At 42.3% G+C, this 27459-nt stretch overlaps 1 protein-coding gene, 1 long non-coding RNA gene, 6 other non-coding genes and 1 pseudogene across 9 annotated transcripts; 8 read left to right on the top strand and 1 right to left on the bottom strand.

Annotated features, from left to right (window-relative positions):
* Positions 1-4479: 4479 nt before the first annotated feature.
* Positions 4480-15656, top strand: LOC109521971 (zinc finger protein 572-like). 2 transcript variants are annotated; one of them, XM_019880125.1, is made up of 4 exons: positions 4480-4676; positions 4830-4921; positions 14703-15310; positions 15564-15656. In XM_019880125.1, the coding sequence occupies exons 1-4, from the start codon at positions 4672-4674 to the stop codon at positions 15597-15599; spliced, it is 741 nt and encodes a 246-aa protein (XP_019735684.1). In that variant the 5' UTR covers positions 4480-4671; the 3' UTR covers positions 15600-15656. The 2 variants fall into 2 exon arrangements, with proteins under 2 accessions (XP_019735684.1, XP_019735685.1); XM_019880126.1 differs by having other exon boundaries at positions 4481-4676; positions 14703-15226.
* Positions 7729-8610, top strand: LOC109521972 (uncharacterized). The gene is made up of 2 exons (XR_002169469.1): positions 7729-7965; positions 8080-8610. It is a non-coding gene; the product is annotated as an uncharacterized LOC109521972 (long non-coding RNA).
* A 3440-nt stretch (positions 15657-19096) lies between the features above and the next one.
* The window catches only part of LOC109521969 (stAR-related lipid transfer protein 13-like), a 13177-nt pseudogene continuing 4814 nt past the window's right edge, over positions 19097-27459 (bottom strand).
* Positions 19825-19898, top strand: trnaf-gaa (transfer RNA phenylalanine (anticodon GAA)). Its single transcript has one exon. It is a non-coding gene; the product is annotated as a tRNA-Phe (tRNA).
* On the top strand, positions 20232-20304 carry trnaf-gaa (transfer RNA phenylalanine (anticodon GAA)). The gene has a single exon. It is a non-coding gene; the product is annotated as a tRNA-Phe (tRNA).
* Positions 20437-20509, top strand: trnaf-gaa (transfer RNA phenylalanine (anticodon GAA)). The gene has a single exon. It is a non-coding gene; the product is annotated as a tRNA-Phe (tRNA).
* trnas-gga (transfer RNA serine (anticodon GGA)) lies at positions 24100-24172 on the top strand. The gene has a single exon. It is a non-coding gene; the product is annotated as a tRNA-Ser (tRNA).
* trnaf-gaa (transfer RNA phenylalanine (anticodon GAA)) lies at positions 25768-25840 on the top strand. The gene has a single exon. It is a non-coding gene; the product is annotated as a tRNA-Phe (tRNA).
* trnaf-gaa (transfer RNA phenylalanine (anticodon GAA)) lies at positions 25973-26045 on the top strand. Its single transcript has one exon. It is a non-coding gene; the product is annotated as a tRNA-Phe (tRNA).

Genomic DNA, 27459 nt, shown 5'->3' with positions numbered 1-27459 from the left:
ATGAATGTAAACGGCGAAGCGAACAGTCTGTTCGGTCGTGTCGAGTGGGTGCTGCTTTTAAGCTAGTGCCGCGTTCTACAGGACGTTAAGTGAATAAAGTTAAAATCATTCACAATTACAGTAAAACGCACGCCAATAAAAACTCACTTACACGTCGTCGTTTCGAATCTGATGATCGAAAAACGCGAAGTGAAAACGTGTCTCGGTGTCGTCATTCCGTAGCATCGGATGGGCGTTGCGTGTATTTAAGCTCCCGCGGCATGACGTCTCAATCCGGGTTACGGGTTGTGGAATTTCCGCTTACGTAAGTTCCGGTAACATGTAATATCGTAGTCAAAACCTTAATGCACAGGCTTTTGTTCCGGGTGAAGGATATTCCTTTTCATAGAATTCCGGGGATGGGAATATTTACTGTACACACATATGAAACAGGCACTTGTACTCAACATGTTAAATGTAGCATGTTTCAAGTGCTTTTATTCATGATTATATATTTGATTTCATATTTAGGGCTAACCGACGAACACAAAAACTTGCTGAGATCAATTACATCAAAAGCTGCAGTTCTCACAAGCATTTATTCACATGAGGACTCCACAGATAGAAAGACTGCTTCAGAGTGCGACGACTGTCTTCCTGAGCCAGTTACAACATTGGATGAAGAGTCAGCATATGATCTAACACCTGAAGAACTTTCATCGAAAGTTGATCATACATTGCTCTGTTGTCATGGAGGCAGCTAAACATTAAAGGGTACAGTTTGATCGTCTGTAGAATAAATCATATCACATACATGTAGATAAATTTTTTTACCTGTGGGCTTTTTTTTTTTTGTTTTGTTATTACCAAATGAGTGGACATTATTTTTCAGACGACTTACAAGTTACTGAAGGCTCAGTAAACCTTCTGCAACTGTAATAGTGTCTTCATGGTTGGCGCTGATATCTGTGGGAAAAAATATATGTATATTTATATATATGCTTGTGTGTGTTTCTAAACTCATGCATCTCTACAAGTTTTTCAATTTGGTGTTCATACATCAGTCTATACTGTATTTTTCTTGTGATAAATTCATTTTAAAGACAAACTATAATTCAGCTGGGTTTTATAGTTTTACCTTGCAAGTTTTGAGTGTCCACTTGGTGAAACAGTTGCTGTATACAAAAATACAGATGGAACGAAATCTGGACTACCAAGTTCCAGTGGTGCTTTTCCTGTAAAATTTAAATTAAATTTCAGGATTTACACACACACACACACACACACACACACACACACACACACACACACACACACACACACACACACACACACACACACACACACACACACACACACACACACACACACACACATCTGTGTGTGTTGTGATTGTGAAGCATGTTTTTATCATTTGGCATTAGTATGGCTGTATGTTTGTGCTTAACATGTGCATGAAGCTTTGAAGAGTTACTTCCCACACAAATTGTAAACATGTTTGACTGTAAAGACGACATGTCACCTGCTTCACTCATGTTATACTTAATTATTTTCACTCATTTGTTACTTTCACTAACTGAACATTATTCTGGGCTTTCACAACATAGAATATCATTTGACGTGGTAGATCTAATTCCCAAGTACTTACCAGATATGAAGTGAGCACTGCAAAGACGAGCATTCTTAATAGCCTCCTCAGTCCAAATCTCACGTCATAAAGCATGGAACAATAACTTTCGCAATTTTTTCTGAAAGGGGTATTTACCAGCAGGAATTCTATAAAAGACTAGATCTTTGTGTGTGCTCTTTCTATTCTGACAACCCACGGTACAGCATGAGTACGGCATTACTCACACGATTTTGTTCTGTAAAGCGTGTTTTCTGCCTCCGAGATGCGCGCGCAGCCAGACTTAATGTATGCATACCTAACATGAAACTGGTCTGTGGATGCTCCTGGATCTAAGCGCTGCTTCTGACACAGTAGATTATCATATTATATTAAACGGACTTGAAAACATGGTGGGCATCACTGGTGCTGATTTTAGCGGGTTTCATTCCAATCTCGCAGACAGAAGTTATTTTGTAAGTTTGGATACTTGTTTCTCCAGAGTCCATGAAATTAAATGTGGGGTTACACAAGGTTCAATTTGTGGCCCAATACTTTTTCATCTTTACATGCTTCCCCTTGAGGAATTCATCAAGAGTCACGGCATCAGATTCCACAGCTATGCTTATGATACACAGCTGAATATTGTCATGTCTCCTGACAACACAGGGCCTATTCATACACTTTTAAATTGTATTTTGGATCTTAAGTCAACGATGGCAGAGAATTTCCCACAGTTCAATCAGAACAACGAGGTTTTCGTTATTGGCCCTGACAGAAGCGATTACTCTAAGACTGCAAGAGAAGCTCAGCTTCCCCTAAAATGTCAAAAAATAAGTGATCAAATATATGTGTGTACATACAATTGTGTGTACATGTCATTGACTAAATATGCGCTACAAGGCGCTCAACTTCTGTTCCGAATCACAGCTTCTTACTACTGGTTACGAGGCGACTCTCTTCTCATTCATTCCCGCAGCTTCACTGTGCTTTCAACTGTGTGGATGCTGAGCGTCTAGAGCGCGGACGCTGGGTACCTCGAGAGTAGTCCCAATGCATTGAAACAAGACGAGTCATTGGATAAATGCTGGTTTTGTCCCGCCCATTGGACGCTCAGCGTCTCTGGGAGTCTATGGACAGTGGGCGTTTATGGGCTGACCCGGACGCTCAGCTTTTCTGCATGATAATTGGATGATCTGTCTGAGGCTGAATCATTTTTTGATTGACAGCGAAATGAGCCAATCACCGAACTTTTGGTGTCGGCATCCGTGGGAGCATTTTTCAAATCTCATTCTGTTCTGAGTTGAACTGGAGACTTCTTCTAATCATCTTAGCGACACTCTCTTTGTTGAAAACGACTAGCGACAGATGCTTGTGTTCGCAGACTGACGAATATCACCACAGATAAGACCCTGGAAAAGACGCCTTGTTGGTGTGACAGGATCACAGATCATTGTCTTGAAAAGGAACGGAGAGTAGAATTCATAAATAAACGGACACATTTTATGATGTAGGCCGAAATTGAGCTTCTCCTCCTTGACGGACCAGCATCCGCCACTGGGCCCTGACGATCAGAGAAAGAAACTTTTACCCAAACTACAGGATCCTAATAATGCAGCTCCGAAACAAAGAAGGCTGTGGTGTTTTGTTTTGTTTTTTTGTTTTTGTTTTTTTTAACGTACACTTTATTCATTCTGTGAACACTCTCAAACAAATACAGACATATCTCTGTCCGATTCCGTGTCTTCTCTTCTGCGGTTCGGCTCGAGAGGCGTTCATAGACCGTCTCCGAAAAACGGAAATGAACGATAACTTAAATGACACTAAGAAAATCGAAAATAATGCACCAAAACAGAAAATCCAGCGAGGAAATCGCAACATAAATTCTATGGGGGGGGGGGGGGGTTTGTAAACTCACAATAAAGGAATAAATGACATACAATCCTGAAATAGTCCAGTCTCCTACATTAACCCACACAATGTGTGAAGAACTTGGCTGTCAGTTTTGACTCTGTGCTTCGTTTTCTTCCTCATTTTAAAAATATAACTAAGATTGTTTTTCATCACCTCAAGTATATAGCCAGAGTCCGCCCCTTTTTTTCTCAGGCCAACATGGAAGTGCTGATGCATGCTTTTATTTCCTGTTGCTTGGATTATTGCAATGCTCTGCTCTCCGGTCTTACTGAAAAGACCAAGATTACAGCTTCTCCAAAACTCAGCTGCACGCCTCCTGACAAGGACTAGAGGGCGTGAACACATTACACCAGCTTTAAAATTGCTGCATTGGCTCCCCGTGTGTTTTTGGATTGATTTTAATGTCCTGATTTTAGTTTGTAAATGTCTTAACGTTTTTGGGCCATGTTATATATCTGACCAGCGATTAGCATATTAACCATGGTGGAACCCAAGGTCTTCTGGCAGTGGCCTTTAAGTGATTTCCGGGGGTGAGGACCAAAACACATTATGAGGCGGCATTCAGCTATGTTGGTTCCCAGCGATGGAATTGCCTGCCAGAAAACATCTGGTCAGCAGAGACTGTTGATGCTTTTAAGAGGAGGCTTAAGGCAATTCTTTCAGCTTGGCTTTTGAAGAATTTATTTAGGTATTTATTTTTAATTTCTTAATTTAATATGTTTTTTAAAAATAAATTTTATTTATTGACTTTTTGTCTCTTTTTGAAGAGCCAGTGTTTCTTCGTGGGGATTCTCCACGCTGGGAGGTGTGGTTGCTGTCACTCACTGTGGATCAGCACCCCCACCCCTTGGGTGCCTTTTATTATCTCATATGGTTTCTCTGTGCCTTGCCATGTCTTTTTTTATATATCAGTGTGTGTGTGTGTGTGTGTGTGTGTGTGTGTGTGTGTGTGTGCGTGTGCGCGCGCGCGCGCGTGGGTGCGCGCGCGTCACCTCACCGTTTCGTCCTGCAACTAGTTTGTCTGAAATGTTTTGCCGTACATCGTCACAGCGGCCTAACCGTCCTCAGAACAAACTATTTATACGCACTTCACTAAAAGAACAAAAAAACTTGAACCTTTGAAAAATACCATCTCATTTTTTTTAGTTACAACTGAACAGACCGAAGTCTCGATGCAGTAAGTCCATTATTCCTCTATTGGACAACATCATTCGCTCAAGCTTTTGGGCCTTCGTTAGCTTACTTAGCCTAGCAAGCTAGCCGCTGACAACCGAGCTAGATCAAGCGCGAGTATGAAGTGTTGTCATGAATTGTGTGAAAATGTGTGCAGGAGGACATCAGATTACGAGGATGATTTCCTTGGCACAAAAGAGGAAGACGACACTAGTTTCGAGAAGTTTCGAGTTGGCTGGACCAGAGCAGGTTTGGTTGGCCACGTCTCATTCTTTCGATCGATTGCAATGTCCACCAACCGTTTTGAAAGTGAGAGCTACTTTTTTTGTCGCTGATCAACGCTACCACTTTCAGACACAATTCTGCAAGAACACATTTGATCTGACTACGTTTGAATCGTGTTGTAATTATGTCTCTTCACACCTGAAAGGTTATCAAGGTGGGTGCTGGTTAGACACTGTCTTCTTCTTCTTCTCCTTTCGGCTTGTCCCTTTTCAGGGGTTGCCACAGCGAGTCATTAATTTCCATCTTTCCCTGTTCTCTGCATCCTCTACTCTAGCTTCAACAACCTGCATGTCTTCCCTCACGGCATCCATGAATCTCCTCTTTGGCCTTCCTCTCTGTCTCCTACCTAGTAGCTCCATCTCTAACATTCTCCTGCCAATGTATCTATTGTCCCTCCTCTGTACATGTCCAAACCATCTCAGTCTGGCCTCTCTAACTTTTTCTCCAAACTTTCCTGTCTGAGTTGTCCCTCTGATGACCTCATTTCTGATCCTGTCCATCCTTGTCACTCCTAAGGAGAATCTCAGCATCTTTAACTCAGCCACCTCTAGCTCTGCCTCCTGTCTTTTGCCTATTGCTAGTGTCTCTAGACCAGTGTTTTTCAACCCGTGTGCCGCGAGACATTGTCAGGTGTGCCGCGGAAAATATCCAATTTAGATGCCTGTGAGGTCTTTTGCCCAGAAAGTAATCATGTAGTACCCTCCCATACCGCTAGGGAGCAGCAACAGCTTGCCAATTGTCTTGTGTTTCGACGAGAGACAAGCGGATTTGTGACGCATGAATGCAGGATGACGGTGAAACAATAAATATGAAAGATGATAAAATATTGTTTTCTTTGTGTTCATTTGATTCCAATTCAAGCTGTTACAACGTCATTCTTCAATGTTAAAAACGGTTATAGTAACAATATAACACGTTAATTGGTAAAATAAGTGGGGGGGGTGTCACATTTTCAGCTAGTGGTGTGTGCCGCGAGATTTTTTTCAATGAAAGAACTGTGCCTTGGCTCAAAAAAGTTTGAAAAACACTGCTCTAGACCGTACATCATGGCTGGTCTCACAACTGTCCTGTAAACTTTTCCCTTCACCTTAGCTGACACTCTTCTATCACAAATCACTCCTGACACTTTTCTCCAGCTGTTCCATCCTGCCTGCACTCTAGTCTTCACTTCTCTTCCACAGTCTCCGCTGCTCTGCACTGTTGATCCTAGGTACTTAAATTCCTGTACCTTCGCCACCTCTGCTCCCTGTAGCCTCACCGTTCCACTGGTCTCCCTTTCATTCATGCACATGTACTCTGTCTTACTACGACTGACCTTCATTCCTCTTCTCTCTAGTGCAAACCTCCACCTGCTGGTTAGACACTGTGCTGCCAACTAATTCCAGTCTGACAAATATCAAAATAATTTGTGATTCAGGATCTTTGTGCTGTTTTTTTAAACTTAACAAGAAAGTAGAGCTACAATTTGCAGGATTACTTTATTCCATTTTTGAAAATTTGAACACTTCTCATGATGAGCTTGACAACCAGCAAAATTGGATGACCTGGAACCTCCGCAATATGTGTATGTATGTATGTATGTATGTATGTATCTCTCTCTCTCTCTCTCTCTCTCAATGTCTTCTTTGTCATCTTATGACTTCATAAGTGGTTTTCTACTCATCTTAAATGTTCATTCCAACATTGTGTAGCTTGTCTGCCATTTTAGTGTCTTTGTGATACTTGACCACAAGGCCACCACAGAAAAGGTACCAGAGATGCCAATCAGGAGAACTGTGATTTAAAAACCATGGAAGTACAGTAGAAATGTAGCGGGTCAGTGTCCTGAGTCACAGTACAATATGGTGACAAACATCCAGTATACAATATCCTTTTGCAATAATAAATGCTTCAAGCGAGGTTAACGTTCCTTGTTAAGCCTCCCTCTGTTCCTGAATTGTTCGACTTTTTTAATTACATGTCAAAGTCGACACGTGGTAACCGACGCGAGTGGTTGAGCAGACAGCCTAGCTGGAAAGTGAGTTATCTCTTTTTGTGGATTTGTGCATCAGGGTCATCATTTAGTGAATCAGGATGACTACTGTTAATGACACTGAATATGTATGAATGTGTATTTGGTGACACCACCTCTGAAGTTTAGTAGGTAACATGCTTGTCTGGCACAGAACCACGCACACATGCTATACACTTGCTCCGAGTCTGGAAGTCATTGGTGGTGCAGAGCAGAGCAACAAATGAGCTAATTGTACTGAAAATGATTTATCCTGCGCTGAGGCCTGTACAGCCAGTGTTTAATTCAGCTGCTGCTATTAGAAACACATTGACGTTCAGCTTTGATGGTGACGTTAAAGAAGCCTGGAAAGTGCTCTGTTTGTAAAAAAAAAAAAAAAAGGATTTTGTGTGTGTGTGTGTGTGTGTGTGTGTGTGTGTGTGTGTGTATCTATATATCTCTCTATATATCTATATCTATATATCTATATCTATATCTATCTATATATATATAGATATATATACATATATCTATATATATGTAAAATAAAAAAAAAACCCTCGTCTCACCCCTCAGGTGGTGTCCATCCCTCATTCAGCTTGGGTCCTCTACCAGAGGCCAGGAAGCTTGAGGGTTCTGCGCAGTCCTTGCTGTTCCCAGCACTGCACATTGAGTTGTTGTTGAGCACAAAAATCCAGTAGCCCTAAGCCTTTAGCATTTAGACACCCAACTACTTCCCTCCCAAACATCATGGTTGTTCCCAACTCAAGCGTTGAAATCCCCGCGTTGAGGAGTATTTAGTCATTCTTGTGGATTTTGAGGAGGATATCATCCACCGGTTGGGACTCTATTCCGAAGAAATATGTGAGTCACACCTAAGGAACTATATCTGCATTGTGTGTCTGTTGAACAGAAATTCGCCCGATCCTGCTCAGGAGAGCCAAGGTGAGGGTTACAGCAAGTCCATGATCCAGGCCCTGTCAGCCGTGTGTGTTCGCACTCCTCATTATGGCACCAGGTTGGTTACTAACCCCAAATATCAAGCATCCCCCTTGCTAAGGCTCAGGTGCAAACGAAGTCTCTGCCCTGTTCCGTTTTTGTGTATGTATTGTCATATTGTTTGTTCTTTCAGGACCAATACAATTATCCTGATCGATGCAGAGGGGAACGTGACCTTCACAGAGCGCACCATGCTCAATTGTGATACAAACAACTGGTGCACAAATTCTTTCCAATTCAAGCTGCAGACATGAAGATGTAATGAAAGAAACTCACTTTGTGCCTAATAGATTCTACTTCTTGCATTATCATCACCAAATCATCATTTTGTATTAAAGCTTCCTGTCACCATAGCAACTAATTGTAGCGTTTTGGACTCAACCCAGCAGCAGCTACTACCACAATTATTCCGTTTTTATTTTTGACTAAGGTGTAAATTATATCTGAAGATTATTTAATGTTTTTTTTTTTTTGATTAAAATGATTTTAAACATTGGAAATGTGTTGCAGTGTCAACTGCTGCCAGCAGCAATCAGTTAATCAGTCATGTAACATTTCAAAGACGTAACTCCATTTTTCTTTTACCGGTAAATCCAATTTCATTGTCCTTTGAGTTATCTGCGATTTATACATCTGTTGAGAGATAAAGGAAAGCAGTTTATCATGTTTGTGTTTTCTTTGCAACTCTTATAAGCTATTGATCCCCTTACTTCAAATTCAGTCACAGGTCTGCTTTGGAGAGGGGGGGTATATATATAGAGAGAGAGAAAGAGAGAGAGAGATACATATACACACACATATATGTGTGCGTGTATATACATTGAACCCCCCTTTCTGAGTTTGAACTGCCTTTCTGAGTTTAGGTAGATTGTTTCTGTACGTGCTCTTGAAAACTTTGTGTGGCAGAACAGTGACATCGGCGCCTGTATCGATTTTGAACATTACACTGCACTGATTAATGTCGATTTTGACCATCCACGGGTCACGGTATGTCGTAACACTGTCTCGGAGGACCTCCTCCTTTTTCTCGTCTTCTTCGTCCCCTTTAACTTTGGGCGCAGATTTAAACTTTAACACACGCTTAAAATGTCCCTTCCTCCCGCAAGCATGACATTTTGCCTCATGAGCGGGACAATCAAATTTTGGATGGGATGGAGAGCTGCCACATTTCTGACACACTGACTGTGCACCCCTTTCCTTGCTGTCGTGAGTGCTGTGTGACGTGTTTATCTGGCCATTAGCATAGTTAGGTGTGTTTTTAGCATTCCTTGAATTGCTCTTGAACACTCTGTCAACCGATTCAGCGCCACTTGCCTCTGAGTTGGTGTCCCCTCGCAGATAAGACTGCTGCCTCTTCACCTCCTTGCTTTGCCGTGCTATTCTTATGGCCTTTTCAAGGGTCAGATCCGCGTCCAACTACATGCATTCAGACAATCCACTGTCTCGTAGTCCGACGACAATTCTGTCTCTGATCAGTTCATTGCGTAGCGCCCCGTAGCTACAATGCTCTGCCAGCGCATATAGTGCAGTGACGAACGAATCCACACTCTCCCCTTCCTTCTGATAGTGCATATTGAATATAGCGTGCTCGAAGATGACGTTTTTCTTGACAACGAAGAACTTTTGGAGTCCCCCTCGCACTTCTGGGTATGTGCGCCGTTGAACCTCGGTCAGATTTAACCCGCATAGGATATCATCACCCTCATCACCCATGCAGTAAATCAGTGTGTTGACTTGATTTTCTTCAGAACTAGCATTCAGGTTAATTGCCAGGCGGAATCTTTCGAATCTCCAGATCCATTTGTCCCACTCGTGTGGTTTTGAAAAGTCAAAGGGCTCCGGTGGCTGGATGTCAAACGTGGCGCACGGCCCCGCGGTGGCGACTGATCTTGCAACCCGCTGTGCACCTTGCGCCGCGGTTCCATCTGCCCGCGCCAAGGCTCCTTCCTCTCGTCGCTCACTTCACCTTTCCCTCTTTACCGCCATATACAAAAGATCCTCTTTACGCACTCCACGTCAACTACAGGACTTCTGACATCATGTCGTGTTATCAAATGAGGCACACATGAGTCCAGCTGTTGTGTTCACGTGGGTAACATATATTTAACTTCCCGATGCGTGTATGCCTCTTTCCAGTCACTCTCTCTCGTCTCCCGCTCTCGACGCACCACCGTGACGTAATCGCCCAGTGACTTTGTTGTGTTTTTCGTACACGATTACACCACATCAGCCTATGCTAAGCAAGCCCAAACATAATGACAGCCAATCAATGTCCGCGTCAGGCTGTGACTGACCGTTGTTTCCGCACCCTCAACAACCCTAACACAGTAAGCCAACACATAAAAAGGGATATTATAAAAAGGCACTTCACCTACAGAAACAATAAAGTGAGAGATTAAAATTTTTATTAATGCGATAAAAACCTGTGTGTGTGTGTGTGTGTGTGTGTGTGTGTGCGTGTGTGCGTGTGTGTGTGTGCGCATGCGTGCGTGGCTAGCGCTCGCCATTTTGGTGTCCTGAGCATAAATGCTTTGTGGTGCCACCCCCCCACCCCTGACAGAAATGAACATTATCTGAGTATTTTTCAGTTTTGCTTTATTTTACAAAATAACTTGTTTCAAAAACGATCACAAAATAAAAGATAAATCATAATTATTAAGTCTTATATAAAACACCAGAAATGGCACCAAAAAAGTAAAAAAAAAATCAAAATTATTACATTAACTAAATAAATAAATGCCACTACTATAAACAAATAAATGTAGGCCTGTATTTAAAATACAGGTACATGAAAAGTTCAATATTCTACCTTTATAGACAAGGACTGATATGGCACAATATCAATATTCTGGACATAATGTGAAAACAGTGAAAATGAAAGGGAGAAATTTACACAGCTTGAAGATCGATTTTTTTTTTTCAACTTACAGTTTCACCAATAGATGTCACCTTTGGTTTATGAACCTCTCGAAAATGTCGGCATTTCAAACAACTTTGTCTCGTAATATTCCGTTTAATTTTCATAGCGTAATCAATGTGCAGGTCACAACTTCTCCACAACAGCATTTTGGGTTGTTGTTGGCGAGCTTGTATCACGCAATAGCCACTGGAATTTCTTGATGTACAGCAGGGTTTTTTTTTAGGCCTGGCGGAAGGCCGACTCTGAGACTAAAGAGATTTACATCATGTATTTGGAAATAAATCGAACGATTGACTGAACCATGTAAACCAGGTATTTCTGATTAGCACAAAACTAAAGTGCATCAAAACGCACCATCTTACTGTTTTTTGTCCCTTTTCCTCTTTCCTGCCCAAACTCTTGATGCGCTTACAAAATCATGTCCAGATATCCAAAAATCAACTCCTGCCAAATTTGCGATTGAAACATAATGGAAAAAACTCCTCGGGAATGGAATAGAGGGGTGTAGCAGGGCACTAGAGGTAAACCAACGAGAGGTCTGCACAGGAGGGTCATCTTTTTCTCATGTGAATAAGTTACGTTATTTTGTATTGCTGATATTTACTAACATACTGAACAAACCTTTATTAGGAATATTAGAAACTTATAATAATTCCTGTGTGTGTGTGTGTGTGTGTGTGTGTGTGTGTCTTTCTGTTGCAATTCTTGCAAGCAATTTCTTCTGCCGTGGAGAACATACACTCATATGACCGTGATGATGGTGTTTGGAAGAGGTTGTTGGAATTTGTTGGGATAGGCTGTTGCTGGCTGTTCCACTATGCCTGAGGATCTTGGTCGGTACAATATTCCCCCCTCCTAAATATCGCTGGATTTTAGCCATTGCATCTGCAGTTGCACTTCTCCCAAGTCTCCCCACTTTGCCATCTAAGTGCCGCCACAGGTCATCAAAGGAATTGCCTACTTGAGGCACGACAAACTCATAGTCCAGCCCTGCACCAGTACTCCAATTCAATAGGCTCGAGTTCAACATGCTGAGAACTGATTACCACCAGACAAAAAACTCTGACTTAACAGATATAGGAAACACACAACATAAACATGGACTTCAAAACTTTTGATTATGCTGACCACAAGACATTCGACCCTGAAAACAACTTGGACCCAGACAATATTTTCTTCAATCATAATCACAGCATCACAAACTCCAAATATTATACGGACGAACAATTCAACACAAATGTAGAACTGAATAATACACTTTCAGTGATACACTTAAACAGTAGAAGTCTTTATCAAAATTTCACCAAAATCAAAGAATATTTGACTAAATTCAATAAATTTACAATAATTGCCATATCAAAAACTTGGCTAGGACACCGGGATCTTGTCTTGACACATTTAATAAAAAACTGACAAGATATGCGAAGATGTTCTAATGATAAGAAAACACGAATATGTGGCGACTTTAACATAGACTTATGAAACCCAAATGGACATAAAAAAACAACAGATTTCATAAATACAATGTATAGCAACAGTCTTTTCCCAGTCATTCTGAAACCCAGTAGAATAACAGTTGATACGGCCACATTAATAGATAATATATTTATAAATATAATGAAATATAACATAATGAAATATTAAATATTGTAAAAACATTTAAAAGTAAAAAGTCAACTGATTGCCTTAATGTTGATATGACAATAGTGAAACAGATTATAGAACTTGTAGTGCGACCTTTTACATACATATGCAACCTGTCATTCACAGCCGGTATTTTTCCATCAAAAATGAAAACAGCTAAAGTCATTCCAATTTTTAAAAGTGGAGAAAGACAATTATTTACAAATTATAGACCAATATCACTGCTCCCACAATTCTCAAAAATATTAGAAAAACTATTTTCTCGCAGACTTGATAACTTCATACATAAACACGTGCTATTAAGTGAAAATCAATATAGTTTCAGAGAAAAACGGACCACATCAATGGCAGGAATGGAGCTTGTGGAAGCAATAGCCACTAATATAGACAACAAAGAATTCACTGTTGGGATTTTTCTAGATCTAAAAAAAGCTTTTGATACAATAGATCATAGTATATTATTGAATAAATTCGAGAGATATGGTATTAGAGGCATAGCATATAAATGGATTGAAAGTCATTTAGAAAACAGATACCAGTATATGCAGTTCAATAACAAAAAATCTAACCTACTGAGGATTACTCATGGAGTTCCTCAGGGATCAGTGCTTGGACCAAAACTATTCATCTTATATATAAATGATATCTGTAGTGTCTCAAAACAATTCAAATGTGTCCTATTCGCCGATGATACAACCTTCTACTGCTCTGGAGAAAATATGAAACAACTCCTGAAAACTGTGGAAAATGAATCACTATATTACTCATTATTACTCCCATATATGACCTACTGTGTGGAAATATGGGGGAACGCCTGTAAATCAAACACACTCCCTGTCTTAAAACTACAAAAAAAAAGCAATCAGAATAATCAATAGGTCCAAATATATAGAACCCACAAATCCGCTATTCATCAAATTAAACACAATGAAATTCTATGAGCTGGTTAACTTCAAAATCGCCCAATTAATGTATAAAGCACATAATAATCTCCTTTGCCAAAATATCCAGAAGCTTTTTGAAATTAGAGATAGTTGTTGTAATTTATATATATTTATATAATATATATAATTTATAAATAATAATTTAAGGGGGACTAACCAATACAAAAAATCCAAAACAAGAACAAACATCAAACAAAGGTGTTTATCAGTAATAGGTGTCAATCTGTGGAATAATTTTAAAACGGACCTGAAAATGAGTAAATCGCTGGTTGAGTTCAAAAACAAATTCAAAAGATTAATACAAAAAAACTGCACACATCAGAGTTAAGAAGATAAATTTGATATACTTATAAAATATAGTAATTCAACAGAATTACATTGATCAATTTATTAAATATATTCAAGAAATGCAGTATTTATAATGAATATGAGAAAATTGATATATAAAGACGAAAGAATGAGTATATATGTATACAAACCGAAAGGTGTATAAATATATAAGTACAGTACACATAAGGGTAAAAGGATTTGATATGTAGATTTTTTTCTTTTGTTCTTTGTATTGAAAAAGATCAATTCATATACTGCTACATAACAAGGGGTAGGACTAGATAAGTTATTTACTTCTTCCTACTCCTTTGAACATAAAACTGATGATGTCTGTCTTTATTTTTTTCTTTTTATAATTTTTACTTGCCTTCACTTTTGACAATCTGTTATTGTGTTGTATGTTCTATATGTTCAATAAACAAACAAACAAAAGGAAAACAACAACAACCATTTGTTTGATGGTCAGAAAATTAAACCAAAATCAAATTGATACATTTAGATTTCAGATGAAAGAAATTGCTCATATTAATGACTGCTTTATGTAACTTGCACAAGAGGCTTTCTTGTTGGCCAAACATATGTGGGTTGAAGGAGCTGAATCACTTTCTTGAACCCTATATACTCTACAATGCATAGGGGCTGCCAGTCCAAGGTAGAATTTGCGCTTTGGACTTTGGACTCAAAAATGTGCAATGTCAGACTGAGTCTGAGTCCGAACCACAAATAACCATGGATAAAAACAATTAATTACAAAAAAATCATTACCAAGGATGAAAATTTAAAAAATCCAACACCAATAACTGAAACTGCTCATGTGACATAGTGAGTAATAATCTGAACTCGTCTGACTCTCCTAATAACCTTCATTGTAATTATAAACCATAATTCCAATTGTGTTTGTCTTCTCGTGTCTTGCAGACATCAGCAAAGAAGCTTCTCCTGAGCGGCTGGATGCAAAACCCCCTCATATTAAAGAGGAAGAGGAGAGCAGAGAAGTCTCCCGCTTTAAAGAGGAAGAAGAGCAGCAGGCCCCTTACATTAAAAGAGAGGAGGAGCCAGAGCACCCTTGCATGAAACATAGTCACAACATATCATCAAACGTTGATGATGATGAGGAGGAGGAGGAGGAGGATGAAGAGTCTGATGGTGATCAGACATGTCACACTGACAACAAACCATGGAAATGTTCTCAGTGTGGGAAGACGTTTCCTTATGAGAGTCCTTTCAAAAGACACATGAGAACTCACACTGGCGAGAAACCATTCACCTGTTCAGACTGTGGCCAAAGATTCTCTCAGAGGGGAAACTTAAAAGTACACTCAAGAACCCACACTGGTGAGAAACCTTTTGACTGCTTAGTTTGTGGCCAAAGATTTTCTGTGAAGCATCACTTAAAATTACACTCAAGAACGCATACTGGTGAGAAACCTTTTGCCTGCTCAGTTTGTGGCCGACGATTCTCTGAGAAGGGACACTTAAAAAGCCACACAAGAACACACACTGGTGAGAAACCTTTTGCCTGCTCAGTTTGTGGCCGACGATTCTCTGAGAAGGGACACTTAAAAAGCCACACAAGAACACACACTGGTGAGAAACCTTTTGCCTGTTTAGTTTGTGGCCAAAGATTCTCTCGGAAGCCTCACTTAGAATTACACTCAAGAACCCACACTGGTGAGAAAGATTTTTACTGTTCGGAGTGTGGCCAAAGATTTTCTTGTAAGGGAAATTTAGTATGTCACAAAAGAACCCACACCGGTGAGAAACCCTTTTTGTGCTCAGTTTGTGGCCAAAGATTCTCTCAGAGGGGAAACTTAAAAGTACACTCAAGAACCCACACTGGTGAGAAACCTTTTGCCTGCTCAGATTGTGGCCGTAGATTCTCTCAGAAGGAAAGCTTAAAAAAGCACGTCAGAACTCACACTGGTGAGAAACCTTTTGCCTGTTCAGATTGTGGCCAAAGATTTTCTCAGAAGCAACACTTAAAAACACACTCAATAACCCACACCGGTGAGAAATCTTCTGCCTCTTCAGATTCTGGCCAAAGATTCGCTCAGAAAAGAAACTTAAAAATACACATCAGAAAGCACACTGGTGAGAAACCTTTTGCACGGCCCGACTGTGACCGGACATCCTTTTTTAAGGGACATTTAGGAAGACACAAAAGGATCCACGCTGGCGAGAAACCCTTTTCGTGCTCAGTTTGTGGCCAAAGATTTTCGTGGAAGCCTCAGATGAAAAATCACAAGTGTGTTGATGAGATGAACAGTTCTCAATGACATTTTCACCTCTCATCTTGGCCGGCTTCATAAGTTCATGCACCAAGACCAAATGCATTTGATGTACTTTTCCACACTGAAAAGTTTTTTTGATTGTTTTGGTAGTCATTAATTACAAAATCCATCATTGTTATCGGTGTTATAATAGTATTCCTGGTTGACAGAACAGTCACACAAGACTGCAGGTCCCGACATAGCAACCTGTGCACAGCCTGGATTGATAACAAGAACGCCTATGACTCGATGTCACACACATGGATCACTGAATGCTTGAAGTTGTATAAGGTGAACAGGTTGCTAAGAGCCTTTGTTGCGAACTCAATGAGCATGTGGAAAACCACACTTGAAGCCAATGACAAGCCGCTTATCCAAGTGTCCATCAAATGTGGCATCTACCACTGCTGTTCTGCATAGGACTGAGCCCTCAAAGCCAAGTAGGACTGAACCCCTGAAGCCAAGTAATCCCCAAGACTGGCAATGGATACCTCCTCAGAAATGGAGCTATGATAAGTCACCTCCGATACATGGATGACGTAAAGCTGTAAGCTAAGAGCGAAAGAGACATAGACTCCCTGATCCACACAACCAAGGTCTACAGCAGTGACATCGGGATCTCAATCAGGCTTGATTAATGTAGTCGGATGGTGACTAAGAGAGGCGAGGTAGTCCACACTGAAGGGGTCTCACTCTCTGAAGGAACAATAGCAGACATTGAGGACAGCTACAAGCCAAAGCGGCTTTGGCAAAATACCTCCAGCGGGTGAGGCAAGTCCTAAGAAGCCAGCTCAATGGCAAGAACAAGACCAGGGCAATCAACAGCTATGCCCTGCCAGTGATCAGATACCCTGCAGGAATAATAAGGTGGTCAAAGGAAGAGATTCAGACCACTTATGTTAAGACCCGAAAGCTCCTAACCATGCATGGAGTGTTCCATCCCAAATCCAGCAACCTGAGACTGTATGCAAGCCATAAGGAAGGAGGCTGGGGACGAGTGAGTGTGAGAGCCACTGTCCAGGATGAAACATCCAAGCTCCTTGAATACATCAAAGAAAAGGCTTCAACGGATGACGTACTCAGAGAATGTCTCAGACAATGGGGAACAGAGGATGATGTGCTGGAAGAGGAACCATCATGGGAGGACAAGCCCCTACACGGGATATACCACCGTACCATGACTGAAGTGGCTGGCTGATCTCAAGAAGTCCTATCAGTGGCTCGAGAGGGCTGGCCTGAAGGACAGTACAGAGGCACTCATCCTGGCTGCTCAGGAGCAGGCCCAGAGCACCAGTGACATAGAGGCCCAGATTTATTTTGTGCCTGCAACACTTTGTTTTTTATTTTGTACCCTCCCCCCCATTTTTGCTGCTGTAGACTGCAAATTTCCCCAGTGTGGGACAAATAAAGGTTATCTTATCTTATATACCACACCTGACAAGACCTAAGGTGTAGGTTGTGCAAAGAGGCACCTGAGATGATCCAACACATAAGTGCAGGGTGTAAAAAGCTGGCAGGGAAAGCTGATATGGAATGCCATAACCAGGTGACTGGCATAGTCTACCGAAACATCTGTGCGGAGTATGGACTGGAAACCCCAAGGTCAAAATGGGAAACACCTTCAAAGGTGGGGGAGACTGACTGAGCAAAGATCCGGTGGGACTTCCAGATACAGACTGACAAGATAATGGCGAATGGTAATGGCGAACCAACCAGATATCCTGGATGGGACTGCTCCCGTTGAGGGATCCTTCATGATCAGGATTGTTCGCCCTTCGGTTAGCCATCCTGGGTGAGTCTCATCCTTAAGGAACTGGTTCATTTGTGCTGCTAGGCGCTCATGGAGTGCTCCGAGTTTCTTTAGCCAGTCGGAGTGGACCATATCCAGGCCTGGTGCTGTCCAGTTTTTCATATCTGAGACTCTTTCCTGTTTGTCTGCAAGAGAGGAGCACAGCAACCTCCCTGAACAGAACCCAGTTACCATAACGGTGTCAGACATACAGGTTATTTTTGTCAAATAAGGCAGAACTGAGAAATGCTCAGCTAATGTTTGGTTCTGTTTGGGGTGGTGCGGTGGTTGGGGGGGTTCGGGGGGGCACCACAAAGCATTTATGCTTCGGGCAACAAAATGGCGAGCACTGGCCACACACACACACACACACACACACACACACACACACACACACACACACACACTAAAACACTTACACACACTCATCATGCTTCCCAGAAGCAGTGCAACCATCACATGTCTCAGACATGACAGCAATGAAATGTGGAACCTTCTGGCCCCCTGGAGGTCACAAGAGAAAATGACAGTGAAATCGAAAAACAAATGGTTTCGGGACGATGTTGTTTACTCATACTTGAAATCTACTCTGAAGACATGCATCAGTCTGGTTCTGGCCGGCATGCCAAACGGCTCCAGCAGGTATTGGGACTGCAGGACCACGCCCCGCATCGCCGTCCGCGGTCTGTCGTCATGATCCACCGACACTTACACCAGTGTACACCAGCCTTTAATTGGGTCAGAACGCCAGGACCTGACGGGAAGCATCACCGTGACCACAGAACCTGGCTCGGGCTGAAATCAATCAGCTGGGAAAGCATGAGACTGAGGACAGAAGGGTCCTTGGTTTGCTCCTGGGTTTCAGAATGAAACACACACGAAGGTGTGTTTCCTCTACACAAGTCCTTTGTCAAATGATGTTGATCAGTTTTTCCAGACAAGTCATATGATTGACTGGCAACCAGTCAATTTTTTTGTCCTCGCGTCTGGTGAGTGGACCTGAGAATGACGAAGTCTGTGCGTGGCTGCGGTACCATGTTGTAACAGCAGCACTGGTACATGTCTGTTTGCTTGTCCAGCATTTCCAGAACCTGCTCCTGCTGGAGCTCCATCTGCCATTGGGGGTGCTCTCGCAGTCACTGGTGAAGAACCTCAGGGGCCGTGGCCTCACCTCCGTGCTGACACGCCAACGCTGAAGAGGGTTGCCGTCACCCACCTGAAGGCACGAACACAGCAGCTAAGAGCATGTGTGTTTCAGCAGTCGTACGAGAGCTTTAATGTGAGTGAGATTCACTGTGCGATTATTTTGTTCAAGGTCCTCTTCCCATATATTTTTAAAGGAACACATTATTTAATTAACAAATAAAAAGCGTGTTTGCATCACAGCACTCTTTCTAGTCCAGTGTGCGCCATTAGTATGGATGAAGTGAGAACCTTTTTGTAGGCCAGTTCCATGTGGTCTCTTGCCGGTCGACACATCCACGCTTTGCTTTTGTCTTTGGTCTTCAGCAGGTTGTGGATCAGCTTGTCCGCATAAGAATGGTAGGATCCTTCATCGATCTCCTCGTCTTCTTCGTCCACTTCCTCTCCATCTTCCTCCATGTTATATTGGCGTATCTTACCCAGCTCATCCAGAGGAGGCGCTGAAAACTCAGCTTCCATGTAAGAGTTACGGGACTGGCTGACCATCTCCTCAGGGATCTGTGAGAGGACCATCACGTGAACTCGTAACTGTGTCTTTTGACCGACTGGACCATCCTCAGCCCGCCCATCAACAGACAGAATTAGCTCAGGTTGGAGAGTGTCACACTCAAGCTGTTAAGGTCTGTGGTTGAACCCTGTGTTTTGGCATGTAAGGCACAGAGATTATTTTGTTGTTATGATGACTGCACGACAATGTGTCTTGTGACTCACTGTTGTCACTTTACCGATACCTTCCCATTAATTGACTGGTGAAAAGGCCTACGCCCAACCAACAACAGACTAAAATAGCTCAGTTGGGAGAGCGTTAGACTGAAGATCTAAAGGTCCCTTGTTCAACCCCGGGTTTTGTCATGGAAGGAACAGAATTCATTTCTTTGTTGCGATTGCTGTACTACGCTATGTCCTTTGACTTGCTGTTGTTATTTTGGCCGATAACATCCCATTAATTGACTGGTGAAAGGGCTTAGTTAATGCCAGAAGAGGCTGATAAAGCTCAGTTGGGGGAGCGTTAGACTAAAGATCTAAAGGTCACTAATGCAACCCTGGACTTTGGCATCGAAGGCACAGAAATTGTTTCTTTAATGCAATTACTGCACTACGTTGTGTCCTTTGACTTGCTGTCATTTTGGCCGATAAGATCCCATTAATTGATTGGTGAAAAGGCCTTAGTTAACCTCAAATGAGCCCGAAATAGCTCAGTTGGGAGAGAGTAAGACTGAAGATCTAAAGGTCCCTGGTTCGATCCCGGGTTTCGTCATGTAAGGCAGAGAAATTCTTTCTTGAATGCAATTACTGTACTACGTTGTGTGCTGTGACTCGCTGTTGTGATTTTGGCCTATAAGATCCCATTAATTGACTGGTGAAAAGGCCTGAGGAATCTCCACAAGAGGCTGAAATAGCTCAGTTGGGAGAGTGTTAGACTGAAGATCTGAAAGTCCCTTGTTCAACCCCAGGTTTTGGCATGTAAGGCACAGAATTCATTTCTTTGTTGCGATTGCTGTGCGACGCTGTGTCCTTTGACTTGCTGTTGTGATTTTGGCCGATAACATCCCATTAATTGACTGGTGAAAAGGGCTTAGTTAATGCCAGGAGAGGCTGATAAAGCTCAGTTGGGAGAGCGTTAGACTGAAGATCCCAAGGTCCCTGGTTGAACCCTGGGTTTCGGCATGTAAGGCACATAATTCATTTCTTTGTTGCGATAACTGTACTACGTTGTGTCCTGTGACTCGCTGTTGTGATTTTGGCCGATAAGATCCCATTAATTGACTGGTGAAAAGGCCTGAGGTAGACAAGACAAAGCAAGACAGGACAAAAGAAACATGAGTCAAAACAATGTGTCTACAATACTATCAAACACAAACAACAAAAAACAGTATAATGCACAGCCTCCTCCTGGTGCTGATACAGTAACAGGAATCATGAACAATAGCGCAGCCTCATGACTCACTTTTTAATGCTCCAAATTAATTCACACACAGCTGTGCGAACCAATAATATCAGCATATTAAACTAGTTATTAGTTAAATACCATATGACTGCATTACAATACCATCATCACACCTCTTTTCAAATCAATGAACTATTATAGATAACATAACCAAGTCCCAAAACAAACCTCTCTCATCTTCCTCCATCTCCTCCACATCATTTTCATTGTCCTCCTCCTCCTCCTCCCTGTGGCTTCTCCCATCACCTTCTGCCTTAGCTGCCTGGCTCTCATCATCCAGCATACCATCAGCCCTTGCCTGACAATCAGCAGAGCAGAGCAGAGAGCAGATTAAATTATCATCATCATCATCATCATCTACAATATTGTATTTCTTACCATATTCTCCACTTGTTGTGCTATCTTCAGGAATATCACATCCTTTGTAGTGTTGTCAGCATCCATGAAGTGCAGGTCCTTGAAGTGGGGATCAAGGGCTGAGGCATTGTCGAGGAAGTCTTGGATGTAGTTGTAACAGGAATTAAAGTCCTGTCTGAAATTTTCTTTCATCTTGCCAATTGCAGCGAGATCGCTGTGGTTTTCTCCAAATTCTGACCGTAGTTTGGCCAGTAGTGGGGAAACGATGGAGATAGTGGGGGTCTTTTCCTCACTGAGGAGCTTGGTTGCCAATTTCAGGGGGGACATCAGTTTCAAGATTTCTGGGATTACTTTCATCTCATCATCTGAGAGGGGAGGCAGTGGTTCTCCCCTTGGCTTAATTTTCCTTAATACTGCCGCCACAGCATCCTTCTATTCCCAGTAACGCTCCAACATATCAAGGGAACTATTCCACCTTGTGGCAACATCATGGATTAACTTGTGGTGTGCCAGACCAAAGTTGTGCTGCTAATCACGGAGAGCATTGGATGCTTTGGTACTTCTGTGAAAAAAATGTAACGACTCTCCTTATTTTCACCAGGATAGGTTACACCTGGTCTACTGCAAATGTTTTTTGCTCGGACAAATTAAGTGTGTGTGCTATGCATCGCTGTCAGAGATTTTCTCGGACAAAGTTAAAGAAACAACTCGGCACACAGGAAAATTGTCTTCAATATCGACGGAAGCGGATCTCTGAGAGCGAACGACGGTTTGGTTGCTCCGTGATCACGCTCAGAGCCCCCCCTCCTCGAGTTCGGACATTTATTTGTGACATATGCAAAATACAAGAAAAACATTGCCCCCGACATTTGCATACCGTACCCCTGGTCCGGCCCCTCGGTAGTGATTGGTTACCTGGGTATGAGCTTTGAACCACCGGCACGTTGGCGCCTTTCGGTCTGATCTACACTGTATCAACATATCGCGGACTTTGCGGATGACAAATGTCGCCTGGGCGCGACGGGTGTTCTCAAATCGTCTTTTGTTGTTCGACCGCTGTTCCCAAATTACTCGCTCCCCCTTTGTGACCGGATCTGATCTCCTCTGATTGCCCACCCGCTTTGATGTGTTGATTGTGGTGTGGGCTGCAACAGCCCCCAGCCCAAATGGCCGGCACCTTCTGAAAAGGAATTTGGGGGTGCTGATAACGCACCCAGATGCTTCGACGTGCCCAGATCAAATGAGACTTTAAACATGATACAATTTCGCCCATAGATTCCTCTAACAATCGCACATGCGGCTTCATTTCTGCGCCAGACCCCGACAGTATCATGTTAGTGGCATTATCCGTGACTAACGCTGTCTTCTTATCGCCAATGTTCCACTCGCGGCAAACGTTGCGCAGTAACTCCGCAAGGTTTGCTCCGGTGTGCGACTCACGGAAAACTCTGGTCTGAAGAACGAAGTTTTGCATTTCCGTTTTATCAAGCTTTCTGTCTTTCTTTTCGAAGCCGTAGTATTTCCAAACATAAGATCTGAATGTTGCGGGTGCATTAAATGCAGTAGTTTCCTTGCTGCTGCTTGCGCGAACTTGCATAGTGTTTCGCTAGTAGTGTACTGTCCTGTATGTGACTCACGGCTTCCGTCCGTATTCAACACAAAACGCAAAATAATGATGGTGCATTCATTGCGCCTAGGAAACAGCAGATATGTGACGTTTAACATGAATACAACGGCGCTTGCATCGGATTTTACCGATACCCACCAACGCATCGTGATGAATCCAGATTTCACCTGTCAATTGCATCATACCCAATGAATGAGCCGATGCACTCGCATCGCGCACATGCGCATCAATGCATCGATTAATATCGATTCTTTTCCACACCCTTAATCTAAAGGTCTCTTGTTCAACTCCGGGTTTTGGCATGTAAGGCACAGAATTCATTTCTTTGTTGCGATTGCTGTGCTACGCTGTGTCCTTTGACTTGCTGTTGTGATTTTGGCCGATAACATCCCATTAATTAACTGGTGAAAAGGGCTTAGTTAATGCCAGAAGAGGCTGATAAAGCTCAGTTGGGAGAGCATTAGACTGAAGATCTAAAGGTCCCTGTTTCAACCCTGGGTTTCGGCATGTAAGGCACATAATTCATTTGTTTGTTGCGATAACTGTACTTCAATGTGTCCTGTGACTCACTGTTGTGATTTTGGCTGAGAAGATACCATTAATTGACCGATGAAAAGGCATGAGGAAACTCAACAACAGGCTGAAATAGCTCAGTTGGGAGAGCGTTAGCCTCAAGATCGGTCGGTCCCTGGTTCAACCCAGAGTTTCCGCATGTCAGACACAGAAGTCAAGTCAAGAACAACTTTATTGTCAAATGTGCTGTACATGCAACATACAGCACAGATAAAAGTTCTTGAATTCATTTCTTTGTTGCGATTACTGTACGACTATGTGTCCTGTGACTCGCTGTTGTGATTTTGGGCGATAAGATCCCATTAATTGAATGGTGAAAAGGCCTGAGGAGACTCCACAAGAGGCCGAAATAGGTCAGTTGAGAGAGCATTAGACTGAAGATCTAAAGGTCCCTCCTTCAAACCCGGGTTTCGGCATGTGAAGCACAGGAATTGATTCTTTTTTGCGATTACTGTACGATGTGGTGTCCTTTGACTTGCTGTCGTCAATTTGGTCGATAAGATCCCACTAATTGATTGGTGAAAAGGCCTCAGTTAACCTCAAATGAGGCTGAAATAGCTCAGTTGGGAGAGCGTTAGACTGGAGCTCTAAAGGTGCCTGGTTCAAACCCGGGTTTCGGCATGTAAGGCAGAGAAATTGTTTCTTGAATGCAACTACTGCAGCCATCTCCTTACCTATGCGTCCCATGTCCAAGATGCATAATTTTCCCGTGGGACGCACAGTTCCAAATAATGTGCGTTTTTGGGACGCAAGGAAATTTCTCAGTCAAAACAAAAAAACTACGGCAGGCCTGAGGATTTCACGGTAGCAATCATTACCGGTAGCGCGTCGTTTCTGTGGCGTCATTTTGACGGTACCCAAAAATCGTTTCCCATAAAAGTCACCGCACACGAGTTGACCCTACGCGATCAAATCTCTCCTGTGTGATCAACGCGATTTCACTGTGCCTGTAAGTGTGTTTGTGGTGTGGTGTGTGAGTGTGTTTCTTCTAATTTACTTTCGTTTTGTTTTCTTTTCAGTGTTGGTGGGGATGGAACAGATAACATTTTGTGCGCATTCGGGTTGCTATTTTAGTGTGCAAACTGAGGAATCGCGCGGATGAAAGTTTGAGATGGCGGCGAAAAAAACTCACAAAGGTCGACAAATTACGACATTTAAGAAATGGGAATGCCAGTCTGATTTTTCGTATGAATCGTCCGAAGGGCGTTTCACTAAACTCACCTGGGATGTATGCACAGAACACGAGCGCAAGATACGACGGGAGGCACGATTACGAGGCAAGTTGGTCATTCGATCTACAGGCTAATCGCTATGAAAAATATGAATATGAAAATATGAAACAGTATTGGTTATTCTATAATTTACTGGTTGTAGCATGGTAACTTTAAGAATAATACGTTCGTCACAAGGTGTAGTAATGCTAATATTAACTGTTGGTAGAACTAATGATGACGTGTGTTAGATTCTTTCGTCAAATTGATAGTAGATTACATATACATCGTCTTGGATAGAGGATGTCAAGCCACATCAATATTTACCTGTATTAATGATTACCAGTAAATTAATCTTTGAAGTGTGAGATTGGAAAAAAATATTCAGATTTTGTGGTATGCTGTATTCATGATGCCACATGAGTACAACATATTTTGATCCATTTATTTTGTTGAATAAACCTGGAGTACACAGCTGCTGATTTAATGCTCATTGTTCATGCATAGTTTTCAAACATTTACCCTTGAAACATTATACTTTTGAGTTTCAGAATTCTTGATTATGACTATCAGTCAAAATAGAAAAATGGGTTCCCAGGATGAACGTTTACGGAACCCAAAATTAGTTACTGTGGTTTCCCATTGGGTAATCCGACGGAATCGAAAAACGGTTACCGTGAATTTCTGAAATCCTCAGGCCTGCTACTGAATTATTTAAATTTTTGCAGCATTTGTTTATAATTGCATGTATATGTAGTTGTTTGTGTTATTATCATATGCAATTGGATAAGCAGACCATTTCATAATTCGAAATTTGGGACTCACTAAATGCATAATGGAACTCATACTTTTTTGATCAGCGAGTCCCTGGGACTTGCTGGGGGTAAACTGTAAAATTATCACTGCTACTGTACTACATTGTGTCCTTTGGCTTGCTGTTTTAATTTTGGCCGATAAGATCCCATTAATTGACTGGTGAAAAGGCCTGAGGAAACTCCACAAGAGGCAGAAATAGCTCAGTTGGGAGAGCGTTAGACTGAAGATCTAAAGGTCCCTGGTTCAACCCCGGGTTTCGGCATGTAAGGCGCAGAATTCATTTCTTTGTTGTGATTACTGTACTACGATGTGTCCTGTGACTCACAGTTGTCAGTTTGGCTGATAAGATCCCATTGATTGACTCGTGAAAAGGGCTTAGTTAAAGCCATGGGAGGCCAAAATAGCTCAGCTGGGAGAGCGTTAGACTGAAGATTTAAAGGTCCCTGGTTCAACCCTGGTTTTCGGCATGTAAGGCACAGAAATGTTTTCTTTAATGCAATTACTGTACGTCATACAGTGTATGACAATGTGTCCTTTGACACACTGTTGTGATTTTGGCCGATAAGGTTCCATTGATTGACTGGTTAAGCGGGCTTTGTCAAATCTACAAGAGGCTGAAATCGCTCAGTTGGGAGAGCGTTAGACTGAAGATTTATAGGTCCGTGGTTCAATCCCGGGTTTCGGCATGTGAGGCACAGGAAATGTTTCTTTATTGCGATTACTGTACTATGATGTGTCCTGTGACTTTGGCTGAAAAGATCCCATTGATTGACTGGTGAAAAGGCCTTCATTAACATGAATTTTTTTGCAGCAAATTTGTGTTTTGGGGGTTAAATCTCATGCGGTGTGGCAGTCAATGAGTACTGAGAATACTTAAAGTGGTTATGACTTTCCAGTTATGAATAGAAACAGAAATGAAAATAAATAAATAAACAAACAAACAAATAAATAAATGAATTGAGAACAATAGTAAATAAATAAATACGTAAACCTGAGAAAGGCGCGGACACTCTGTGATCATGTGAGCCAGGCCTTGAGTCGCAGACAACATCTCGTTCAAGTCCTTCTGATCTGGTCAGCCACTGCCATATTTTTCTGGATGGACCTTCACCATCATCGGAAGGACAACAGTGAACATCAATCAGTTCATGATCAACAATTATTGCATGCTGAACAAGTCCGACACCCAATACTTTTTGTTTCTGCAGTATATTATAAATCTTGCGTATTGGACTGCACAGCAACGGCATACCTTGACAAAAGCGTGTTGCTCTTGGTTAGGCTAAGGCGGAAGAGGGACGGCGCCAGGCAGACGGTGAAGTTGGCGGCCGTCATCTGGTTTTCGTCAACCTGTGCTCCCGCATCGCGCAGGAAATAGAGCAGCGTCTGCAATGCTTGGCGGTTTTTGTCCGCCATCAACAAGATGGCTGCCTGCATCGCCTGCAAACGCTGCTCCTTGGGTACGTCTTGGGGGTGAGGGGAGACAAAATATCGAGACTTTATGGTAAAATGTAGTGTTGTGATGAATTCTGATCTCAGTCAAGTATTGACACAATGACATGCTGGCAGAATGCATTACTTCCTCAAACTATTACCACTGAATAATCCCTGGACTCTCAGCATGAACAATCTGAAAATCCACAAAGGTATTTTACAGTGTTGTGTCCAAGGACTGGCAACCCGAGGCCAAGGCCAAGGCCAAGGACTTGCCTCCGAGGCCAAGGCCAAGGCCAAGGACTTGGAAAATTTTCCGAGGCAAGGCCAAGGCCAAGGACTTGAGAAATTTTCCGAGGCCAAGGCCAAGGACCAAGGACTTGCTTCCGAGGCCAAGGCCAAGGACCAAGGACTTGCTTCCGAGGCCAAGGCCAAGGACCAAGGACT

The sequence above is a fragment of the Hippocampus comes genome, unplaced genomic scaffold (genome assembly GCF_001891065.2).
Source record: "Hippocampus comes isolate QL1 unplaced genomic scaffold, H_comes_QL1_v1.1 scaffold325, whole genome shotgun sequence".
NCBI classification, from domain to species: domain Eukaryota; kingdom Metazoa; phylum Chordata; class Actinopteri; order Syngnathiformes; family Syngnathidae; genus Hippocampus; species Hippocampus comes.
The sequence above is the reverse complement of the archived record's forward strand: the minus strand, read 5'-3'. Positions and strand labels throughout refer to the sequence as shown.